Below are 22811 nucleotides of genomic sequence, written 5' to 3' on the forward strand. Positions count from 1 at the left end.
GGGCCAGATGGGGTAGGAGGAACAGTGATTAGAACAGCTGTTATTTGTCCCTGAGCCAGGGAGGTATGTTTTTAAACTTGAGGTCACTGTACACATAGACAGTTCACAGTGAACTATTTGTGTCACAGCTGTGCAGGTGTGGACAAAAGAAGGTTCTTCCCCGGGGGCTTGGCTCACCTGCCTCCACACAGAACCACCAGGAGGTTCTCAAGAGTCGGGTATTGGAACTACTTGACCAGACCTACAGCAGAACCCTGGGCCTAGGACTCGCCATCTAAAACTCACCCCTCAGGCCTCGTTGTGGATTTGGTCCACAGCTTTAGGTTAGCGTCCAAGCCAGCGTTGCTCAGATTTCAGGATTTCACAAACTAGTGAAATTACAGACAGAATCTTCTGGACTGACTTTGTCAGCCTGTTATTTTGTAAAGAATGAAAAGTGATGGCCATCTCCTTTCATCTTCCGCCTTGTTTCAGAAAACATTATTGACATCTGGCTCTGTTAAAATCTCCATCCGTGGTCTTTACTGCCCAGTTTGCTGGGAAAGGTGCACGAGTCATCACCGTCCAGCATCTGTGAACAAACCCCAAGGGGCTGAGGGCAGCCCTGTGAGGTGAGTGAGGGACCCAAGAGACAAGGCTTACCAGAGACAAACACTGCCTTATATTCCTTTATTTATTATATATATGCAAATCTGTTTTATGTACAATATTTGGTCCTACCAAATAATCTTACCAAGGCATTCTACTGGTAATCTTCCCCAAAATAGATTCAGGTAAAATTAGATATTTGTGCACTTCACGACCACCCAAACCTACTGATTTCAGTTTGGGGGCCATATGCATAATTCGAAAGACATACACTAGATTAAGGCGATGAAAGTGAGCTGCAGGAAACCACAGGATTCAGGAACAACTAGACTGTGTACTGTGTTTGCATTAGAGTCACAACGTGAACAGCAAATGTTGTGCGGATCTCACAGTGCTTTTATTGTAGCGCGAGGGCTTCTAAACACCTACATGACTGCACGGTGGGGGGTGGGGGTGGTGGTAAGCAGCCCACGTGACCTGCGGGAAGCTTCGCTGGGAGCTCATTTCTTTTCCACCTCTCCTTTCTTGGGTTGTTTCAGTTTGTAATCAGCCAGGGCGGCCTTGATGGCATCTTCAGCCAGCACTGGAAGTAAGAGAATGAAAGAGAGCCTAAGTTTCTAGAATCTGCAGGAACAGTCTTGGGAAGAGACTCTTTAAGGGCTGAGGTAGCGGTGCTGGGACAGGCTTAACAGTCACCTCACCAGGGTGCTGGGCGAGAAGCAGGCCTGCAGGCCGATGGCTGTTTCCTGGGCCGGATCCCTCTTACGGGGTGGCTCTGGGGACAGACTGTGTGGCATATACCCGAGATTCTACATTAGTTCTTTAGCCTCTTGGACGATCATGTTTTCTTGCTGGGATAGGGTGTGGGCTTTATACATAAAGTGTCTGATGCACAAGAGGGACACAACAAATGTTAGTTCTCAGCTGCTCTCAGGAAAGTCAGGATAAATGCGGTGGACGCTGTTGACGCCGCTGGCATTACTTAGGTCGTGCCAGTTTGTGGCTGGGATGGCATTTGCCGGCACTCTCTAGTGAACCCAAGTGTGGAAACTCTTATTTTGGAGTCGATATTAAAAGGGAGGCTTTGGGGAAAATAAACATTGAGAGAGCTGGAATGACAGCAGAGAGCGTTGGCTAAAGGTTTCAGTACCCAAAAAGACCTAATGAAAAGGTGGGGGGTTCCTCTGAAACCATGTGAAAATGTTTATAAGCTATGGCCTTTATTCACGGGTATTTGAAATTCCAGTGCAAGTGGAAAGAACTCAGGTCTCAGCAGACCTCCATCCCTGCCGCGGCACTCACTTCTCTTGTGAGTCCTACCCTGGCAGGAGGCCTGGCCCTCTGCTGATTTTTAACTAATTTGGTCAGTAAATCTCCATAAATAAGTTTAGGCTACTGTTTCCCATAACCTCCTTCCCCTAGAAGGTTGAGATTTGAAAAGCTTTAGACTGAAATGGAAAGCCAAGTATAAGCCTTAGGGCATCTGGACTTTCTCTTAGGGAGAGTGAAGAGGGGGATATTGCACAACCGGGCTTAGTCATTGCATATACACAGATGCAGACCCCGACAGTGGTGGCATCTGGAAAGGAAGTGAGGAAACGCACAACAAACAGGATTATGGTGAAAGCGGCATTTTCTCCTTTACTGGTCCGAACTTCACCACAGTCGGGTGAACAGCACAGATTCTGGAATCAAAGACTGGGGTTTAGACTCTGGCCCTCCTACTGAGGGGCTGTGTGACTGGCTCAGGCTTTAACCTGAGCCCGCGTTTCCTCCTCTGTGAGGGGGAGAGGTAATGGCACCTCTGGGGACTGGAGGACGTTCCTGAGGGTTAGAAGTGAGGCCACAACGTGTTCCGCACGGTGCTTGGCCCACACCACCCCCGTAGGACTCCCCTGGAGACCGCAGTGAGACCCGGGGGCTCTAACCCTCTGGAGATTGTGAAAACGGACTCCATGAGCTCTAAAACCCTTGGAGGCTGTAAACGTGGACTCCACGACCCAAAAGGACTCGCCGTTCCTCTGTCACAAATCAAGTGGATGCCATTACAAAACTGCCCTCACTGTCCGAGCCCATGGGCATCCTGGAGGGGACACTTACTGGAGCAGTGCAGTTTCACAGGCGGGAGGCACAGCTCCTTGGCGATGTCCGTGTTTTTGATGGTCAAGGCTTCCTCTACCTGAGAGGCAGGTGGGACAGATGGGAAGTTTTAGTGGTGCTCTACCTGGTGGGACAGAAAATATAAAGCGCCAAAGAGGCCCCCACGACAGGGTGGTGGGGGACGATTTCCATTTAATAACCCCAGACAGATGACTCCCACTTCCATGTCCAGGCTGCAGCTGGGCTCCTCAAGTACGAAGTACATGCACGAGCACTGCTCAGCTGGGGTAAGCCAGGCCCGCAGAGATGCTGCCATGAGCCAGGAGCGGACCCTGGGAGGAGTCTCTGAGGGATCTGCTTGAGGCCAGCAACTTGAGCCTTTTTTTTTAAAAGGCAGTGATGTTCTACGCTGGTTTTATGACTCTCAGCTTCTCTGGTGTCCTTATACTAAATGTTCAGAATAAATCCCGTCAACTTTAAGTGCTAGATGGCGTCAGGGAGGTGGGAGGGGTGGCCCCCAGGCTGGCAGCACCCGGGCCAGCGGCACAGACAGCTCCTGGAAGTAGAGCTCTTGGGGCTCATCTCCTGCCCCAGGAAGAACCTTTCTCCTCCAGGCGGACTAAAAAGAATGCCTGGGGTTTGTCGAGAGCCCAGGGGCATAACAGGAGGCAGGTCTGCATGGAACGGAGCCCTGCTGCCTTAAGGAAAGCGATCCCCGCCCCCGCCCCCCCCGTGCCCCGCAATCTCCCAAGTCCACTAACTCCACTGAAGTATGCTTCAACTTCTGTTGCTGGAAACTCAGATGGGAGTCTCTCAGGGTCAGAGAAAGGCCCTCTCCCCACTTTCTGATCACATTCATGGGGCCAGGCCCTGGGAGCACAGGTGCCCTGTCTCCTCATTTTCTCTTTCCCTGAGGACAGTTCTGGACAAATCACTTCACAGCCACCTCCGGCCAGAACAGGTTAGGTCTCTGCTTCCCGGGTCCTGAGGACCTTGCCGGTCAGGAGGCCCTGAGCCACACACAGGGAGCCGGCAGCACGTGGCCTGGCACACGCCCGTGACTCAGCTCCCAGAACCTGGGCCCTTGGGGCCGCAAAGGTGAGCACCTGCAGTTTGGTTTTTCTGAGAGGTTTTAATGGCGACAGGATTTTAGAAAGGCTAGTTTGTTATTTCATGAATCCTTGTAAGCCACCTGCACTCCCTCCTGAAACATGATGGGAGGAAACAAACAAAACAAACCACAACGGAACCGCCCCAGAGCAGACTTAGACTTCTAAGAAATGATAACAGCAGTGACCCTGGAGAAAGCCAAAGATTTCTTTCCATTTCTATTGTGTTAGAGGGGGAAGTGAGGATCTTTTTTCGATTTAGTTAAAAACAAAACACCATCAAAACCCCCAAACAAATAAAAATGATGAACAACAAAAAACCCCAAACTAAAAAACACTTAAAATTATCTGTAATTCCCAACGTGGAGAAGAATTTAATAAAAACCTCGGTAAGCAAAATTAAAAAGAAAATTCTTAGCATATTTAGAAAAAAAAATCATAGGTTTTTGGTTTGTTTGTTTACACTCACTAGACCCTTCCCTTAACTGAGAGCCAGCTTTGTGGAGAATGTGACTTAATTCTAGTTTGCAGGAACCTACCGTCTTCCCCTTTACCCATTCGGTGGCTAGCGAGCTGGAGGCAATCGCAGAACCACAGCCAAATGTTTTAAACCTGGCGTCCACGATCTTCCCCTTTTCATCCACTTGAATCTAAAATAGAGGCGGGAGTTAGCAGAGGTTCTGGTGCGCCCCACAGAACCTGGCGCTCATGGAGGCCCGCGGGGCGCTTCCTGAGAGCTTTGGTCCTGCTTTCCACACTTAAAAGTTTGGGCACTAATTACTGAGTTTCTTCTATTTCAAAGAGCTCAGAGATGAGAAGATAAAACGCAGGAACAACTATACAGAATTATACAGGCCTGGCTAGTAAAGATCAACCAAGAAATATGCCTCCTGCCGCCCCCAACCCTAGCCGGAGTTTTGGCTTTGAGGCTCTCCTCCCAGCTGCTGGGTCAGTGTGCATCTTTAAACACTGGGAGAGTCTGCAGTAAAGGTCTCTGGATAATGCTTTTTCCTTTGGCGCCAGACTGCATGTAGTAGTTCCCTCCTGCCTTGTTTCTGTTTTCCAAGATAATCATGAAGCTGTCTGGCGAGCTGCCCACGACGGTGACAAAGGAGATGTGGAGAAAGCTATGGTTCACCCAGAGTGCCAGGCACTACCTGCATGTCATCTCCAACGTGGGGGAGGTTTGATTTATTGCGTTTCCTGTCTCTTTGGGGATTGCTAACTGAACAGTTGTGGTTTTCCTTTGACTGGTAAAATTCACAAAAGATTTCACTTAAGCTGAGTTGGAATTTAGGCTGGTACAGTGAGCACAAAGGTGAGATCAGTTCACTATGTCAGAAAGCGTCAGCGTGGTCTACCAGTATGACTAACATTCAGTCCCTGCTCGAGTCATTTATAACACTGACTTGTCCCATCTTACAGGAATCGAGATGGGGACCAGATGCAATGCTGTACACGTAAATGCTCTGTCAACTACGGAGCACTGTACAAGCAAAGGGGTTACCACCAGTAAAGATGGGAACCAGGGGTACCTGTAATTTCATGACATCACCACACGCTGGAGCTCCCACCAGTCCGGTTCCAACATTTTTAGATGTCTTATCAAGGGACCCCACGTTTCGGGGATTTTCATAATGATCAACAACCTGAAACGAGAGGGTGAACAGAAATCACAGTCACTCTTTTTCGCTGTTGGTCTCCCCGACTGTGATGGCAAGGTCCTTGAAGTCAGCGAGCTGAACCTCGCAGGCCATCACTAAATACCAAATTTCACCTGGGAAGGAATTCAGAGATTCCAGATAGTGATGAAAAATCAGCAAAATCGTGTTTAATCCCGCAGGGTTTTGAACCACAAATAATTACGTGGCCTTTAACCACACACATCACCAGAGTTGGGCTCAAACAGCATTTTTGTAATTTCCAAAGAAAATCGGTTCTCAAAGGATAATGATTACTATTTGAAAATCCTAAAAGTAAGTACGGTCCAGAAATGGAAGGGTTTCCCAGAAGCCTCAAGGAGACTGTTACAGGAGGAACAAGGCTATGGAATACGTCCCTTTGTGTGCGAAAATAAATAATAAATATCTCATTACTGTATTTCAGGGCCCTGAAATCTCTCTGGTGCAGTAGCGCACCCTGGTGGCGGAAAGGCTCGTGTCAACAACATTCACAACCCTGGGTGAGGGAGGAGTGAAGTCCCGTTGGGGAAACACGCGGAAGCCAGAACAGAATAAACATCTATTCAAACTGGCACACGGAAGGCTTTAAAAACCCTGAGGTTTGTTTACCAGTTAGCAGTAAGTATCCCGATCTTTCCAGTCTCCTCCCCCCACTCCACCCCAGCTATCCAACCACGGATTTTGACTCCAAGCCCAAGGACCTACAAGATACTGTCCAATCTGGACTTTCTGCCCTGGGCTGATTCACCGCATTCTTTAGTCAACCGGTTCCCGAGTGAGAAAGTCTCATGTTTGGGGACTTTCCACCCCCCGGAAGGTAAAGGCTGCAAACTATGCACCTATCTCTACCCACAGCTCACCACCACTCCAAACAGAAAACAAAAATTAAAACGTTATGATTGTTCGTTACACGTCCAACTCCACTCGGAGGCTCTGAGCTCCTGCAACAGTAACATCACCCTAAGTGGCCTCCCTGTGCCAGGCACCCTGCCGAGGACTCCACAGGCTGCTAAGACACCATTTGACAAGCGGGGAAACAGGTTCAGCGCAGGGCACTGACTTGCCCAAGGTCACCTGGCCAGGGCGGTGGCCTTGGCTGAAGCCGGACCCCGCACCGCTGTATGTCGGGCTGGCAAGTCACTGCAGGACCCTGCTTCCTAGGCTGTTGGGGGTTTGAAGACTGGATGTACAAGATGGCGGCCAGAGGCCGGGCCCACGGGCGTTGGCCACTAGATGAGCGGGAGCTTTCATTTTAATTTCAGGCGCGGATAGTGCCCCTGCGCAGGGAGGGAAAGTTAGTCCAGACGGATTCACGCGAGGGGCGGCCCCTCCGTTGGGGCCGGGGGAGGCCCGTACCCTGGGTCGCAGTGGGGCCTCCCGGGCCCCGCAGAGTCCTTTCTAGGCCGGGCCTCCGCTAGTATGCCCGCACTCTCGGTTGTCCTCGCGCCCCCGCCCGCTCCTACCTTTTTGTGATAGAGCCGAGCCGGAGCTGACAGCTCCCGGACCGGCAGACGCGGGGCCCGGAGTAGCAGTGCCGAAGTCGCCCGCCTCAGACGGCCTGCTCCAGCTGCCGCCATCTTGCAGGCTTGCGCCTGTGCAGGCCGAGTGCGAGACCGAGGCCTGGGCGCGTGCGCGAGTCTGCTCTTAGCTTGGAGCGCGCTCCCTCTAACGTCCCGGCGACTTCGCGCCTGAGCCCTCCCGCTCCGTGCACGTGTACGCGCTTTGGTTCCGCCTTGACCACGCCCCTCCGGAGCGGGCGGGGCGCGGAGCCCAAAGGTCTGGAGTCGCAGGAGGGTTTGTCCTCCGTAATGGGTTCTGGATCTGAGGGGCTTCGGGCTGGAGTTCGGGACCCAAGTTTGCGTTCACAAAGTCCACCGCCGGAATGCGCAGAGGATCAACCAGTCCAGCTTTCTTAGCCCTGTTTTGCAGCTTAGGAAGTTGAGGATCAGAGCGGTGTAGTAGCTTGTCCTAGTTGCCCGGAGAGTTAGAGTCGGTTGGGATTCAAACTTGAACAATCCTGAGTGGGAATCCCGTTTCTGCTCCTAACTGGCTTTGTGATCCTAGGTGAATGACAGTGACTTTCTAAACCTCGATCTTCTCTTTTGTACTAATTCAAGGACAATTCTTTCAACCATTGAGCAAATATGTGTTGAGTATCTACTTTTTGTCAGGGTACTTTGGGAATCCAACAAAGAAAAACAGATATAATTTCTGACATAATTAAGCTTGCTAATGAGGGAGAAAGGCAATAAATAGATACACCAAGGCTTTCCTACGTCAAAAGTGGAAAGCTTTGCCCTGATTTTAAAAAGTGTATGTCTCTATTTCTCTCTCTATAAAAAAGCAAACTGTCACAATTTATATGACAAGGCATGGCAATGAAGAGATTCTAAGTAAATGTTTACTAATGTTGTTAATAATTAATATTGGTTTGCAGAATATGATCCTATAAAATCAGAAAACGCACATGTGTATTTAACTGCTAGGCACCAGGCATTACATAAAGGGGAGGAATCTCTTTGGGAAGTGAGTTTTTCTCATGAATGGTGCAATCGATCCTTCCCCAAGAACTTGGACTTTTCTCTGCATTTGAGGCTCAGTTACCGGGGAGACTGAACCACGCGCCAGGTCAGAATAGGCGGTAAGGCATTAATTCCAAGAATCATTTTGACCTTCTCAAGATGGCGGTAAACCCTTAATGTCAGTCAGCACGCTCACTCCATGACTTCCTCTATGGCTTCCACTTCCTGTCTAAGGACCCAACTTCTGTCCGAAGTTGTGGCGAAACACATGCCCTGTTAGTGAGTTCTTTTTCCTCCGACGAGAATTATTAAAAGTATATAAACTAACATGAGTTTCGTGTATTTCGAGGTTTCGCCGTCATCCGTGGCTCATAGTTTCTCTGTAGGTGGCAGGAGAGCGAGGTTTTGATCAGGCGCGCGCCGCGGGCAGCTTCTATTTCAGTGGGTCTTCGGCAGCCGAGTGAGGACTCGGGAGTCACTGGAAGCGCAAGATGGCGACGGCGGCGGCAGCATCAGCTTCGGAAGCGGAGGCTGAGCCCAAGGCCGGGCCCAAGGCCGAGGGCGAGGAGGTTGAAGCTAAGGAGGCTAGAACGAGGAGAAAGGTGTTATCGCGGGCCGTGGCCGCCGCGACATACAAGACCGTGGGGCCGGAGTGGGACCAGCAGGAGGAAGGCGTGAGTGAGAGCGATGGAGATGAGGAGTACGCCATGGCTTCCTCGGCCGAGAGCTCCCCGGGGGAGTACGAGTGGGAGTACGACGAAGAGGAGAAGAACCAGCTGGAGATCGAGCGGCTGGAGGAGCAGGTGGGCGCAGGGGTGGGCGGCGGGCTTCTTCCCTCAGGTTCCCAGGCCCTGGCCCGCCTCCCTTGTCCTCGGCGGTAATAAAGCCGCCAAGGCCGCCAAAGCGCAATTCATTAGCGTGTCCCGTCCTTCGAGCGCTTACTGCTCGCCAGGTGCTTTGCAACCGTTATCCCATTGAACCCTCGCAAGAACCCGCTGAAGGAAGTAGTGTATTTTCCGTTTTATGGGAGGAAACTGAGGCTTTTGGTGGAGGGAATTCTCTTGCTCAAGATTACACTTCCTGCAGATGGCGAGACAGGCTTTTGGCGAGACAGGCTTTGAACTTTGAAACGACTCCAGAACTCTCGCTTTTAGCCACACCGTTCAGCTGTCCAGCACGAGAAATAAAATTTTATTTCTAAAAGAGAGTTATTTGCATGTAGGAATGGCGACGATGATGAACTATGGCGTGGTCTGGAAAATGTTGGCCGTGACGGTGATAACAGAAATGGAAAGGGAGAGATTTCAGCGTCTGGAGCCTAAGGCCCCAGTTTTGGCTCTTCCATTCGCGCTTGGGCGAATTTCTTAATCTTTCGCAGCCTCGGCTTCCTCATTTGTAAATTGGGAGAAACGATTTCCGCACATAGGTTTGTTATAATGGTAATTAAAGCCTGGGGCCTGGCACTAGTAGCTAAGTGATTTCTAATCTGTAACCTTATGAGATACAGGTGGTGGTATCTCTTGTGTAATCTAGGATTCCAGCAGGAAGTAGGTGGCACATTCAAATTAGGAAAGTTTGAGAAAAGGTCAGTAAAGGGACTACTGTGTCTAGGGCAGGGAAATCAGGAGTGAAGGTTCGGTACCCCAGGGCTAGTAGTAGCAGGACCTTTAGGTGTCCACCTTTAGGCCTGAAGAGGTGATGGGAGGGACTGATTTTCCAAGTAGTTGTGTGGAGAGAACACCTAAGAGGAGGTGAGACGTTTGTTCCAGGGGTGCGGCCCCAGTTTCCCATCAGGGATTGATTGGGGTGGGGAAGAAGTACCCTGACCCACTGCTCTGCTTCTCTCCAAACAGTCTGCTGGTGCCGTCTGCTGGGCAGACCCTGCTGGAAGCAAGACAGCCAGAGACCTCATCAGTGTGGTCCACACAGTGGGTCACAGGACGGGGAGGAGAGAGGGTGGAGTGGATTTGGAGGGGCAAACAGATGGAGCACATTCTCATTTTACAGATGAGGAAACCGAGGCACAGAAGGAATGATGAAATGATTTGCTTAGAGTCACTCATAAGGGGTTTTGAACTTTTCAAGGTTGTCTGTGGACTGAATGCCACACTGGCTATGAAATTACTTAGTGATGTGAGGTTGTTCGCCTGGGTTTCTCACTTAACTTTGCTGGGTGTGAGATTCCTTATAACAGTCTCTCTCGAGGTGATGTTTTTGTTAAGTTGTGAAACAGTTATATTATCTCTTGGTATACCTGTCCCACTTGTCATCCCATCTGAACCAGCTGGGGGTAGGCAGGTGGTTACCATTTCTGCTTTTTATAAATTAGCCAAAGTCCATTCAGCCTTTTATTCATTCATCAGTGTAATACGAGGTGCCAGGCTGACTGTGTCCCTGTCCTGGTGGAAATCTGTTCTTCTGGCCTTGGGCCTTTCAATGAACCATTAGCTTACTCGGTAGGGGAAAGAGTATTACCTTTTTAGGGGAAGGGGAGGCTTGGAAGCAGAGCGATTAAGTCCTTGATGAGGGTACCCAGCTTACTAGAAAGGAGGATGGGTTAGGGCAGAGGCCACCGGCCTACTGGTGTTGTGCAGTAGCCAGCCCTGCCTCAGGCCACCAGAGGTGACCACACAGGATGGGATCTGGCAGGTGATGGTGAATTGAAGAGCCCCTGGCTTTATCCTTTTTTCCAGGGGGTCTAGAAATGAACTTTTCCAATTTTTCCAAAACTCCCTCCCACCTCCTCCTAATCCCACAGCCTCTAGTTCCTGCTGTAACGACTCTGCTGGTGGAGCATGATGGTCAGTAACTTACAGAGAGGCCTGTGAAACCCTCGGCCTCGTCGTATTTGCAAATTCCAGTTCTCGCCCGGAGTGTGTTCATGAAAGCTCGTAGTTAGTGATATCTGTCCACGTAACAAAAGCGGAGATTTCCCACCATTTGTGTTTGTGGCCTGAAACTAAAAGTGGCCGCTCATGGTGTCCTAGAGGTCATGTCAGCGCTCTGAGCCTGCCGTCCCAGTTGGTAAAGGGAGGGTCGTAGTAGTGCCTCCCTCACAGGGCTGTTGTGGAGCTTAAGTGACAAGAGGTGTGTAAAGCTCCAGGCACAGTTTGACACACAGTAGATGCAGTGATGGGACCTGCTCCCTTCTCCTTCCCCCCCCCCTTTCCTGTGATTGTAGCCGAGTGTCCTCTCCACCAGGCCTCTCTGTCACCTCTCCGCCCCCAGTCCAGGGCCAGGTTGTGCTGTTAGGGAGTTAGGAAATCAATTCGCAGAGCACTTGCACGTTGGCTAAGCCTCCTCTTTCTTTAAAGCATCCTTTGTCGATAACAGTGTTCTGAGACCAGACTAGACCGGCACAAGTGCTCGTTTGTCAGTGCTGGTTGAACACTCTGGAAGGTCTCTTAAATGTATGTCAGTGTGCATTTAACGTACATGCTCTCAGAGCACCTCTCCATATATAGTATCTTCATTATTGGGGCCTAAAAATCAGAAATTTAGATCAAAAACCATCCTAGAGACAGTGCCTTTACTTCAGTGAGTTTTGTACATTTCTCTTCTGACCTCCCTCTGATGTTCACGGGAGGGCCGCTTGCATAGACATTACTCAGGCTGGCTAGGCAGGACTTGCCCACCCCCTTCATGCCCAGAAAACACATTCAGACCCAGGTGAGTTGCGAGTGATGGGGTGACAGGGAGAACTGCGCCTGCTCCTTCATGAGGAAAGTACATCTTTCATGATCTTCAGTTCTTTCACTGTTGTTACTTGCGGGCACACTTGACAGCCAATTCTGATGCATCAGTGCATCGTGGCAGTCCACTTGAGATGCAGAGGTGCACTCCAGTGCCTTCCGGTACAGACGGGGAAACAGAACCCGTGGACGTGAGAACGCTTGTGTCCTGACCTCGTCCAGTCCTTTTTCAGCCTATCACATAATCATGGGGTGGGTTCAGCCTGTCAAGTTTTATAAATCATGAGCAGGAGAACATTGCCGAGAGATTTTTGTTTAAATTATAGCTCATGGACTTACCTCATACTGATTCTTCTTTATTATCTATTTGTGTGTAATTTGATACATACAAAGCAGTTCACATCTGTAAATTGTTAAGGATGATAATGAGATGAACACCCTTGCTCTGCCCCTTGCTCTAAGGGTGGGGCCTTCATCAGTACTGCTGCCCGTCCCTAAGGCTTCTCCCCAGTTCCTGTGCCCTGCCTTGACCCCATCCCCTCCTCAAACCCAGGTAACTGCGTTTTTGAATCTTGAGTGCTTCCTTCTCTTTTAAAACATGTATAGCTTTATTCTCTTAAGTATGCATTCCTAAGCATATATTGTTCACTTTTGTTTGTTTCTGAGCTTTTAAAAAAGTGTCATGCAATGTGTAATCATCCGGGACTGCTTTCCGCTCAGCAATGTGTTTCTAAGATTCAGCCGTGTTCTGGCAGTTGCAGGTTATCCATTTTGACTGCTGTGTGTTCAGTACACCAGGGTGTGAGTAGCCCACAGCTTACTGGTTGTTCTGGCATTTGAATTGCTTACAGTTTTTTTTTTTTTTCCTGTTACAAACAAGCTACAAGGAACATTGTTACTGTTAAACTGTGCCAGTCTCAAACCCTGTAAGAGTTTCTCTAAGTCAGTATTTTTCAAACTGGGGCCATGGTCATGGGTCATGAATTCATTTTAGTGGATACACCCAGTGCCCCTCTGTGATATACTTTCTGGTTGCGTGGGTCTGTTTCTGGGCGCTTTCTAGTGTTCTGTTGGTCAGTTTGTCTGTCCCGTGTCAGTTCTGTGGTCTAACTCATTACTGCTGAGACTTGCTACCTGCTGAGACAGATCCTCCTGTGTGCAGTTTAATGCAATAACTAGGATCTAGATTACTAAGAGTACATTGTCAAATGGCAGTTAGTCGAATGAATTATAGGTCATCTGTGATCTCTGGAGAGGGAAATATTTATTGCTGAAATGTGGCCGACGCTGGAAGAGTAGATACTAGTCTAGTCTTGGTGTATAGACTTAATGTAACCCCATACCCCAATTTGTTTGAAAGCTTTTTTTAAAAAAAAAAAAAAAGATTTATTTTTAAATTTATTTTTGGCTGTGTTGGGTTTTCGTTGCTGCGTGCAGGCTTTCTCTAGTTGTGGCAAGAGGGGGCTACTCTTCCTTGCGGTGTGCGGGCTTCTCATTGTGGTGGCTTCTCTTGTTGCGGAGCACAGGCTTCAGGCACGTGGGCTTCAGTAGTTGTGGCTCATGGGCCCTAGAGCGCAGGCTCAGTAGTTGTGGTGCACGGGCTTAGTTGATCCGCGGCATGTGGGATCTTCCCGGACCAGGGCTCGAACTCGTGTCCCCTGCATTGGCAGGCGGATTCTTAACCACTCCACCACCAGGGAAGCCCCTGAAAGCTTTTTTAAAAAATTAAACTTTTCATTTTGAGGTAATTGTAGGTTTCCCTCCAGTTGCAGGAAATAATACAGAGAGATCCTGTGTACCCTTTACCCAGTTTCCCCCACTGGTGACCTTTTGTAAAACTATAGTACAGTCTCACAACCCATGTATTGACGTTGAAAAAGTCAGCACACAAATCGGCTCTGTCACCTCAGGATCCCTCCTGCTGCCCTGATAGAGACAGTTCCTGACCTCTAGCACCCACTAATCTGATATCCATTTCTACAATTTTATCATTTCAGTAATGTTATGTAAATGGAATCATACAGTATGTAACCTTTGGGGATGACCTTTTTTCACTCAGTGTAATTCCTTCAAGATTCATCTGTGTGTTTATTTGTTCTTTTTTATGGCTGAGTAGTATTCCACGGCGTGCATGTTCCATGGTTCATTTACCCATTCATCCATTGAAGGACCTCTGGGTTCTTTCCAGATTTAGCTGTTAGGAATACAGCTGTTATGCACATTCCTGTACAGATGTTTGTGTGAATGTAGGTTTTATTTCTCTGGAAAAATGCCCAAGGGTGCAGTTGCTGGGTGATAAGGTACTTGTGTGTTGAATTCTATACGTAACTGCCAAAAACAGTTTCCTGGGTAGCTATACCCATTTTATATTCTCATCAGCAATGTATGAGTGATCCAAGTTTTTTTGCATCTTCTCTGGCATTTGTTGGTGTCACGGTTTTTCCTTTTGCCGTTCTGATAGGTGTGTAAGGGTAGCTCATTGTGGTGTTAGTTTGTATTTCCCTGACTGTTATTCATGTGCACTCACTTGCCGTCTGTGTCCGCTGAACATATTGGGTTGGCCAGAAAGTTCATTCGAGTTTTTCTGTAACATCTTACGGGAAAACCCAAAAGACCTTTTTGGCCAACCCAGTACATGTTGGTTCATGTCTTTTGCCTACTTTTAATTTTATTTGGATTGTTTATTTTTTACTGTTGAGTTTGAGTTATATCTTTTAGATATTAGTCCTTTGTCAGATATGTGGTTTGTAATTTTTTTTTCCGGTCTGTAGCTTGTCTTTGCATCCTCTTAACAGAGTCTTTTACAGATCAAAAAGTTTTAATTTTGATAAAGTCCTAACTTTCTGAGTGTTTTAATCGTGAGTGGTTGTTGGATTTTGTCAAATGCATTTCTTGTATCAATTGATACCATGACTTTTGTTCCTTAGCTTGATACATAGTGGACTACAGTGATTGCTTTTCAAAGATTGAGCTAGCATTGCATACCTGGAATAACTCCCACTTAGACATGGTGTATAATTCTTTTTGTACATTGAATTTAGTTCTATAAGTTTTCCTGTCCACTCTATGCTAGCTGCAGTCCACTTATTTTTATTTGCTCTGTTTGCATTTTCATTCAGTTCTGTGTATTTTTTTTTTTTTTTTTTTTCTTTTTTGGAGCGCGGGCTCAGCAGTTGTGGCTCATGAACTTAGTTGCACCACGGCATGTGGAATCTTCCCGGACCAGGGCTCGAACCCGTGTCCCCTGCACTGGCAGGCGGATTCTTAACCACTGAACCACCAGGGAAGTCCTAGTTCTGTGTATTTTAAATTTTCTTTGAGATTTCCTCTTTGACCCATAGATTATTTAGAAGTGTATTGCTTAATTTTCAAGCATTTAGAGATATTCCTACAGTAATTGATTGTTGTTATCAGAAAACATACTCTGTATGATTTAAGTTTTTAAAAATTTGTTGAGGTTTGTTTTATGGCCCAGGATATGGTCTCAGTGAATGTTCCTTGGGCATTTGAGAAAAATATGTTATTCTGTTATTGTTGGGTAGAGTGTTCTATATATAGCAATTAGATCATGTTGGTTAATGGTGTTGTTGAGTTCTTTTATTTTCTTGCTGATTATCTGTTTGGTAATTCTTTTAGTTGCTGAAGTGGGGGATGTTGAAATCCCCAATATAATTGTGGATGTGTCTGTTTCTTCTTTTAGCTCTATCAGTTTTTGCTTCATCTGTTTTGAGGTTCTGTTGTTTGGTGCATGCACTTTAAGGATTGTTTTGTCTTCCAGTTGGGCTAATCCTTTTATCATTATGTAATGTCCCATTTTATCTCTGATAATTTTCTTTGCTTTAAAGTCTACTTTATGTGATATTAGTATACTCACTCCTGCTTCTTTTTGTTTAATGTTTGCATGCTATATCTTTCCCCATCCTTTCACTTTGAACCTACCTACATCCTTGAATTTGAAGTGAGTTTCTTGTAATCAGCATGGAGGTGAGTTGTGTTTTTATCCACTCTGCCATTCTGTCTTTTAATTAGTATGTTTAGATCATATACTTTGAAGGTAATTATTGATATGTTAGGTCTAAAACCTGACATTTTATTATTTTCTGTTTGTTTCCTGTGTTGCTTGTTCTCCTGTTTCTCTTTTCTTGCCTTTCTATGGGTTATTTGAACATTCTTTAGGATTCAAGCTTGATTTATTTATAGTGATTTTTAGAGTATTGCTTTATATACTTTCTCAGTGGTTGCTTTGGGTATTTCAGTATATTTGACTTACATGGTATCTATGTTTTACCCCTGAGTGAAGTGTGGAAATCTCCCCATTTAGGTCCCTTTACCGTTTCTCCTTTGAAATGTCATTATTTTGGGTATCAGATAGCCTTAAAATGTTTATTTCCGTTATCATACAATTTAGAAGACTCATGAAGAGAAGGATCATCTATTGTATTTACCCATATTTCTGCTCTTTCTTCCTTCATGATGCTCCAAGATTTTTCTTATCATTTGTTTTCTGTTAGAAGAAATTGCTTTAGCTATTCTTTAAGAGTAAGTCTGCTAGTGACAAGTTCTTTTAGTTTTCCTTTGTCTCAGATGTACGATAGCTTTGGAAGCACTTATCTTAATTTATTAACTTTTAACTTGAAATATAAAGATAAACCTTTTTGTACCTATCACTCAGCTTCATCAGTCTGTTGTCATTCTTGTTTCTCCGATAGGGATTTTCATTTGTTTGTTTGTTTAGTGAAAGAAAGGAGCTCTTAACTGATGTGCCTGGCACCGTGCTACAGCATGATACTAAATTACCTTTCAGTGGGATAACGAGGATAGGAGGGAGGCTCAAGTGGGAAGGGATATGGGGACATGTGTGTGCATAAGGCTGATTCACTTTGGTGTACAGCAGAAACTAACACAGTATTGTTAAGCAATTATATTCCAATAAAGCTCTATTTAAAAAAAGAAACAAAAAAACAAACCTCACAAGAACCTTACTAACTAGAGCCTAGTGGTGTATCCCATTTTACAGATGAGGGAATGGAGGCTTAGAAAAGTTAATAACTTGCCTCAGGTCATACTTTGTGTTTATTTATTTGCTTCATTAGAATGTTTTCTGTATTTCAGAGAGAACTCACTTGTGTTCTGACAGGAATTGTAACATGTTTGAGAGAGCATTAAGTTTATTATAAAAAGCTCTTCCTTGTGGATTTTTCTCCCTCTTCCTGAGGGTAAATGTTGCCTTGCTCTTTTCGTGGCTCTCCCACATTGCACGTATTTTGTGCTTGTGGCAGACGTGTCATCACCAATGGTGAAAAAAGCTGAATTATTTTGATGATGGCATTCTAAATTTCGACGTCTGCTCCTTTTTCTTCTAGCTGTCTATCAACGTCTATGACTACAACTGCCACGTGGACCTGATCCGGCTGCTTCGGTTGGAAGGGGAGCTTACCAAAGTGAGGATGGCCCGCCAGAAGATGAGCGAGATCTTTCCTTTGACTGAAGGTAAGGCTTCCACAGTTGGGCCGCTTTTATAAACACAGAGAATTGCAGAGTGTCCTCCTTTTTCAGTGCTGAAAGTGGGACATGCTTCTTATAGAAAATTTGGAACATATAGTGGAAAGAAGAAAACCCATTATCCAAAGTCAGTGATTTTTAGTTTATCCTCTTCTAGTTTTTGCTAAACATAGTTGTGGTCATGCAATACTGACTCAAGTTTTGGATCCTAATTTCTTTATCCTAACTTTATGATAAAATATTTCTGTGTAATTAAACTTTTCCCCTGTTCCCTTTCTGTTTCCTATTCTAGTATTTGTGTATTTAATACATTCTCAGAAACAGATAACTGTAAATGTACTATAACTAAACTTTCTTTTTTTTTTTTTTTTTTTTTTTTTTTTTTTTTTTTTTTGCGGTACGTGGGCCTCTCACTGTTGTGGCCTCTCCCGTTGCGGAGCACAGGCTCCGGACGCGCAGGCTCAGCGGCCATGGCTCACGGGCCCAGCCGCTCCGCGGCATGTGGGATCTTCCCAGACCAGGGCACGAACCCGTGTCCCCTGCATTGGCAGGTGGACTCTCAACCACTGCGCCACCAGGGAAGCCCTCATAAATAACTTTTAATTTAAATGTTTCATACCTTATTTGTTCCACAATAGTTGGGCATTTAGGTTATTTCTGCTAATTAGAAACATAATTACACCGAGCATCTTTGTAGTTAAATCTCCGTGAGTATACGTAATTGATTTTTTTTTTTTTTTTGTGGTATATGGACGCGCAGGCCCACGGCTCACAGGCCCAGCTGCTCCGTGGCATGTGGGATCCTCCCGGACCTGGGCACAAACCCGTATCCCCTGCATCGGCAGGCGGACTCTCAACCACTGAGCTACCAGGGAAGCCCCGTAATTGATCTTTTAGGGATAAGTCGGAAAACACAGGTCCTAGATCCAGTTCTGTCCCCTTCTCCCTCCCACAAAGCATAACTTCAGAGTGTAGAAGCTGAAATCAGATTGCCTGGCTATATGTCTTTCTAGCTGTGTGACCTTAAACAAATTATATAAACATTCTAAGACTCAGTTTTGGAATTTCCTGGTGGCGCAGTGGTTAGGAGTCCGCCTGCCAGTGCAGGGGATGCAGGTTCAAGCCCTGGTCCGGGAGGATCCCACATGCCACGGAGCAACTAAGCCCATGTGCCACAGCTACTGAGCCAGCGCTCTAGAGCCCGTGAGCCACAACTACTGAGCCCAGGCACCACAGCTACTGAAGCCTGTGTGCCTAGAACCTGTGCTCCGCAACGGGAGATGCCACTGCAGTGAGGGGCCCGTGCGCCGCAGCAGAGAGTGGACCCCGCTTGCTGCAACCAGAGAGGGCCTGCGCTCAGCAATGAAGACCCAATGCAGCCAAAAATAAATAAATGAATAAACAAATTTATTAAGACTCAGTTTTCCCAGCAGTAAAATGGGGATAATAGTAATTTCTGCCTTATAGTACATTGATTAGAAGAGGCATTCTTTGCACAACACTTAACACATGCTTGGCATGTTGTAAATGCTTAGAGAGATGCCATTGTTATTAATGTCCTTGTCACCTTCCTCATAGGTTTTTGACAAAGATTGAATGAGAAGATATATCAGTGCTCTGCAAAATATAAAATGCCCAGCCACTCTAGGGATGTTATGACTTTAGTGATTGATCATCTTTGGAAGCATAAGCCTTCTATGTGCTTGGTGCAGTTTTTAAGAATTGAATTTCTGTGAACTGGGCCAGGTTGTATAAGGTGGATGAAACATTCTCATGCCGATGCCTCACGGTGCAGTCCCTGCTTTCAGCCCGCCCTTTGGTGCGGGGGGTGGGGGGCGGTAACGCAGGGGACCCTGGTGTCTTGCAGAGCTCTGGCTGGAGTGGCTGCATGACGAGATCAGCATGGCCCTGGATGGCCTGGACAGAGAGCACGTGTATGACCTCTTCGAGAAAGCGGTGAAGGATTATATCTGTAAGTTCCCTGTGGGCTGTTCCGGGGGTGTCAGGTGGGCTCATCTAGCATTACTCTCTGCCGCCATGGATTGTACTGTGAGGTGTTGCTACCCAGAAAAGAGCATTCATCCAGCGATTGGAAAGATTGGAGTTCATTTATTATTATCATTGTTTGTGGTTTACAGTTGAAGCTTTAGGTTTTAAAATACAAGTAGAAGAAATATTTGAAGGAAAGAGGTGAATATACTCACCCCCACCACTTATCTGGCAGGGAGAACTTACCTGGTATTTCCAGATGACTAAAGGTTACCTTTTACACATTGATTGGATTTTTAGAAGCTTTGGACGGAAGGCTTTTTCTTTTTTCCCAGTACTAAAAAACTTAAACTTTTAATTTTGACATTTTTATAGATTTATAGGAAATTGCAAAGATAGTACAGAGAAGTCCTATGTACTTGCTTGATCCAGTTTCCCCCAATATCTTATGACTGTAGTACAAACTCAACACTGGGAAATGGACCTTGGTACAATGTGTGTGTATATAGTTCTGTGATATTTTATCCCACCACTGCATCAAGATACAGAATCTTCCATTACCACGGAGATCACTTGTCTGCTGGTCTTGACATTTTACCAAAGTGAAGTGTGGATGCCTTCCCTCCCTTAAAATCCCGTTTGATGGTATAAGTCTCTAAATATTTTCTCTACGTACATCGAAGACTATATCAGAAAATGCTATGGACAGAGTGTTCTTAAAAATTATTTAAAAATTTTCCCCATTTTAAATTAAATATCCTTTTTTCCTATCTGATTTTCCTCACTCCCTCTGTGGGCATTTCCCCTAGTGAGAAGCATAGACCCTCTGTAAACGAGACTAACCCTCACTAAGGGCTTCAGCTCCAAGAGATAGTTCATTTCCATTTTCAATTTGCAGCCCATATGGCAGCTCTGTACTGGTGAGCAAAAACAGAGTAGCTCACAAATTTTAGCTAAGTTCTTGGAAATGACTTATTTCATTGAAAAAGCAAGCCTAAGGAAAACATACAGTAATTCTCACGTTGGCTTTATCTTTTTAGTTTTTTTTTTTTTTTTTTTTTTTTTTTTTTGCGGTATGCGGGCCTCTCAGTGTTGTGGCCTCTCCCGTTGCGGAGCGCAGGCTCCGGACACGCAGGCTCAGCGGCCATGGCTCACGGGCTTAGTTGCTCCGCGGCATGTGGGATCTTCCCGGACCAGGGCACGAACCCGTGTCTCCTGCATCGGCAGGCGGATTCTCAACCACTGCGCCACCAGGGAAGCCCTCTTTTTAGTATTTTTATTTTGCAAGGTTAGTGTATCAGCATCAAAAATTATTTTCAGATCTCTGAAAAGTGACTTGATAGGCACAGTATGTACAGTAAGAATCGATGTATTCATAAAGAGTTTAATTCATTGGTCTTAATGCTGCAGGAGTATATAGAAAGTTTAAAAAGTGAAAGAAACGAGGCAACCAGGTGTTTGTTGTTTTAGAGATTTAAAATCTCTAGTAACAGGATTGGTGCTTTTAATTTTGTTTTTCACTTTGATCAGAAGACTTAAAAATGAATCAAGATTTAAAAGTTGAAAAATTCTAGGCTTTGTTTGCAGTCTTTCTGAAAAGTCACTCAGATTTGTAACTATTTTCATTGAAATCTTTACTGGATTTCTTCAGTTTTAACAAATGAGCTCTATAATCAGTCGTATTATATATTACCACTTGGCATGTACTGTTACGGAGTTAGATCTCAGTGGTTATACCTAGTAGGGCCATTAAGATAGGCTTTCTTTTCGAGCTGCACTGTTGGTACAGGGAACCTGGGATACTTGTCGGTGATGCTCTTCCCTTTGTCCATGAACGAGTACTTTTTTGGTGGGCTCATCTCTTCTGTTGTTATCAGAACAAAAGTTTTGATGTTTGGGCATTTCGTATCCTGAACTTATAGAACACTTCTCATTTTTAGGTCCTAACATTTGGCTAGAGTACGGCCAGTACTCAGTCGGCGGGATTGGTCAGAAAGGTGGCCTTGAGAAAGTCCGCTCTGTGTTTGAAAGGGCCCTCTCGTCCGTCGGGTTACACATGACCAAGGGACTCGCCATCTGGGAGGCTTATCGGGAGTTCGAAAGTGCCATCGTGGAAGCTGCCCGGGTGAGTGACCAGTGCTTGCCTTGGCCACCCAGGGCTGTCCTCGTAAGTGATCTTGGAGAAACATAGTTAACAAAACGGTCTTCGCCTGTTACTTAGTGGGTGGGCAGTAAATAAAATCACGAGTCTTTGTGGAGTAGCAGGAATGTCTTCTTGGACTGAAAAACACATGACCATACAATTTTTTCCTGATATTTAAACATACTACTGTTTTAGTTACTGGTTTCAGGTGAGAGTACAAGAATAACGAAGTCATTCCAAAAAAAGATTTTATATGTGTGTGTGTATACATATATATGTGTACATATGTATGTATATATATATCCTGTCCCATAGTAACTGAGAGATTTGATCCCATCATCATTGCGTTTTTTAGACTAGACTATGATTTATAGAATTTTACAGTCCCCTCCCTAGTGTCTCTTTTCCACTCTGTGTGTGACCACAAAGTTGTTGTTGCTACACGGTGGAGCCCTCTCCTTAAGTTAGATCACTGTGGTTAAAGTAGCCCAGTCCCGTCTTGATTGTGTCCCTGTTTAGAAATGTGCGGTGGTGCTCGCCCCCTACCTGGACTAAGGAGTTGGGGCTGAGCCTTCGGCTGACACGCGCGGCTGTCTCGAGTGTCAGTCGTGACCCCGCGTGGAGTCTGCTCCCACGCTCCCCTCGGTGTTCACTTTCCGGCCACTGTACTTGTACTCTTGCCCTCCCTTCAGCTGGGAGTCTGTTTTCCTCTCTTGCCAGCTCCGGAGAGCTTGTAGGAGCGTCCCCCGTGCCAGGTCCTCCAGGAGCCTTTCCTTGATTCCCTCCCTTCATAAAGACAAACTCAGCCCTGAAAACCAGCTTGAAGCAAGCCGCCACCCTTTGATATTTGTGAAGCTTCGCTTTTGTGATGCTTATGCTGTATCTCCTTGTAGTCATTTGGGTACATTTCTTAGATTCCTTCTTGCTTTTCCCCCATAAACACTTGCTAGGGAAAACATTCACTTTTGAGCCTCGTGCAGCATTTGGCACAATACCTCATGTATGAGAGGTCCTATGAATTCTTTTAGTGTGAACTAAAGATATGCTGAAATATTTTTTGAAGTAGGAAGAACCAGAGTTTGTCATTTACTACGAATTTGCTTCTTTAGCCCATAGCTGGCTTCCTTTCCCCTTTTGACCGGGAACAAACCTTTGATTCACAGCTGGAGAAAGTCCACAGTCTCTTCCGGCGACAGTTGGCGATCCCACTCTACGGTAAGAGAAAGTGACCCATCCACCCCAGTCCTTCATCGTTCTTTGAACGCTTTGGAGCATGTCACGTGATTAGGCCTTTCCCAGCATCTCGTGAGGCGAACGTGGCTGGTGTTCGTATTCTCATTGGACAGTATCACTGTGGACAAGGCCCTGGGGAAAAACGCATCTTGAATTGTTCATGCTCAAGAGGGTTATGAGGGGCAGGGGCAGGACTAGAAGCAGACTTCCTGACCCCTAGTTTCCTGTGTTAAGACATTGTCAGGGAGGCA

General features: G+C 46.2%; 2 protein-coding genes across 5 annotated transcripts in view; one reads left to right on the forward strand and one right to left on the reverse strand.

Annotated features, from left to right (window-relative positions):
• Nucleotides 1–963: 963 nt before the first annotated feature.
• On the reverse strand, nucleotides 964–8883 carry ISCU (iron-sulfur cluster assembly enzyme). Of its 2 annotated transcripts, none has more exons than XM_067015243.1 (5): nucleotides 6943–8883; nucleotides 5333–5446; nucleotides 4337–4447; nucleotides 2689–2767; nucleotides 964–1171 (listed from the first exon to the last, which is right to left on the reverse strand). In XM_067015243.1, the coding sequence occupies exons 1-5, from the start codon at nucleotides 7054–7056 to the stop codon at nucleotides 1089–1091; spliced, it is 501 nt and encodes a 166-aa protein (XP_066871344.1). In that variant the 5' UTR covers nucleotides 7057–8883; the 3' UTR covers nucleotides 964–1088. The 2 variants fall into 2 exon arrangements, with proteins under 2 accessions (XP_066871344.1, XP_058895374.1); XM_059039391.2 differs by having other exon boundaries at nucleotides 2689–2763; nucleotides 4333–4447; nucleotides 6943–7151.
• Nucleotides 8253–22811, forward strand: part of SART3 (spliceosome associated factor 3, U4/U6 recycling protein) — a 33624-nt gene continuing 19065 nt past the window's right edge. Inside the window, exons 1-5 of one of the 3 annotated variants that reach the window (XM_059039376.2) lie at nucleotides 8253–8804; nucleotides 17057–17183; nucleotides 19063–19167; nucleotides 21125–21309; nucleotides 22491–22542. In XM_059039376.2, the coding sequence (XP_058895359.1) occupies nucleotides 8493–8804; nucleotides 17057–17183; nucleotides 19063–19167; nucleotides 21125–21309; nucleotides 22491–22542 (781 nt within the window). In that variant the 5' untranslated portion in view covers nucleotides 8253–8492. Of the gene's footprint in view, nucleotides 8805–17056; nucleotides 17184–19062; nucleotides 19168–21124; nucleotides 21352–22436; nucleotides 22543–22811 lie in introns of all 3 variants that reach the window. The other 2 variants (XM_067015241.1, XM_059039375.2) reach the window with 2 other exon arrangements.

Source organism: Kogia breviceps, chromosome 15 (assembly GCF_026419965.1).
Source record: "Kogia breviceps isolate mKogBre1 chromosome 15, mKogBre1 haplotype 1, whole genome shotgun sequence".
NCBI lineage: Eukaryota > Metazoa > Chordata > Mammalia > Artiodactyla > Physeteridae > Kogia > Kogia breviceps.

What these genes read in the sequence shown, in the direction of transcription:
- ISCU (XM_067015243.1), bottom strand. Translation starts at nt 7,056, where the DNA reads ATGGCGGCAGCTGGAGCAGGCCGTCTGAGGCGGGCGACTTCGGCACTG. An exon ending in CTCGGCTCTATCACAAAAAG is followed by an intron (nt 5,447 to 6,942) that starts GTAGGAGCGGGC and finishes CTCTCGTTTCAG; the next exon opens with GTTGTTGATCATTATGAAAA. An exon ending in GTGATGTCATGAAATTACAG is followed by an intron (nt 4,448 to 5,332) that starts GTACCCCTGGTT and finishes CCTCTATTTTAG; the next exon opens with ATTCAAGTGGATGAAAAGGG.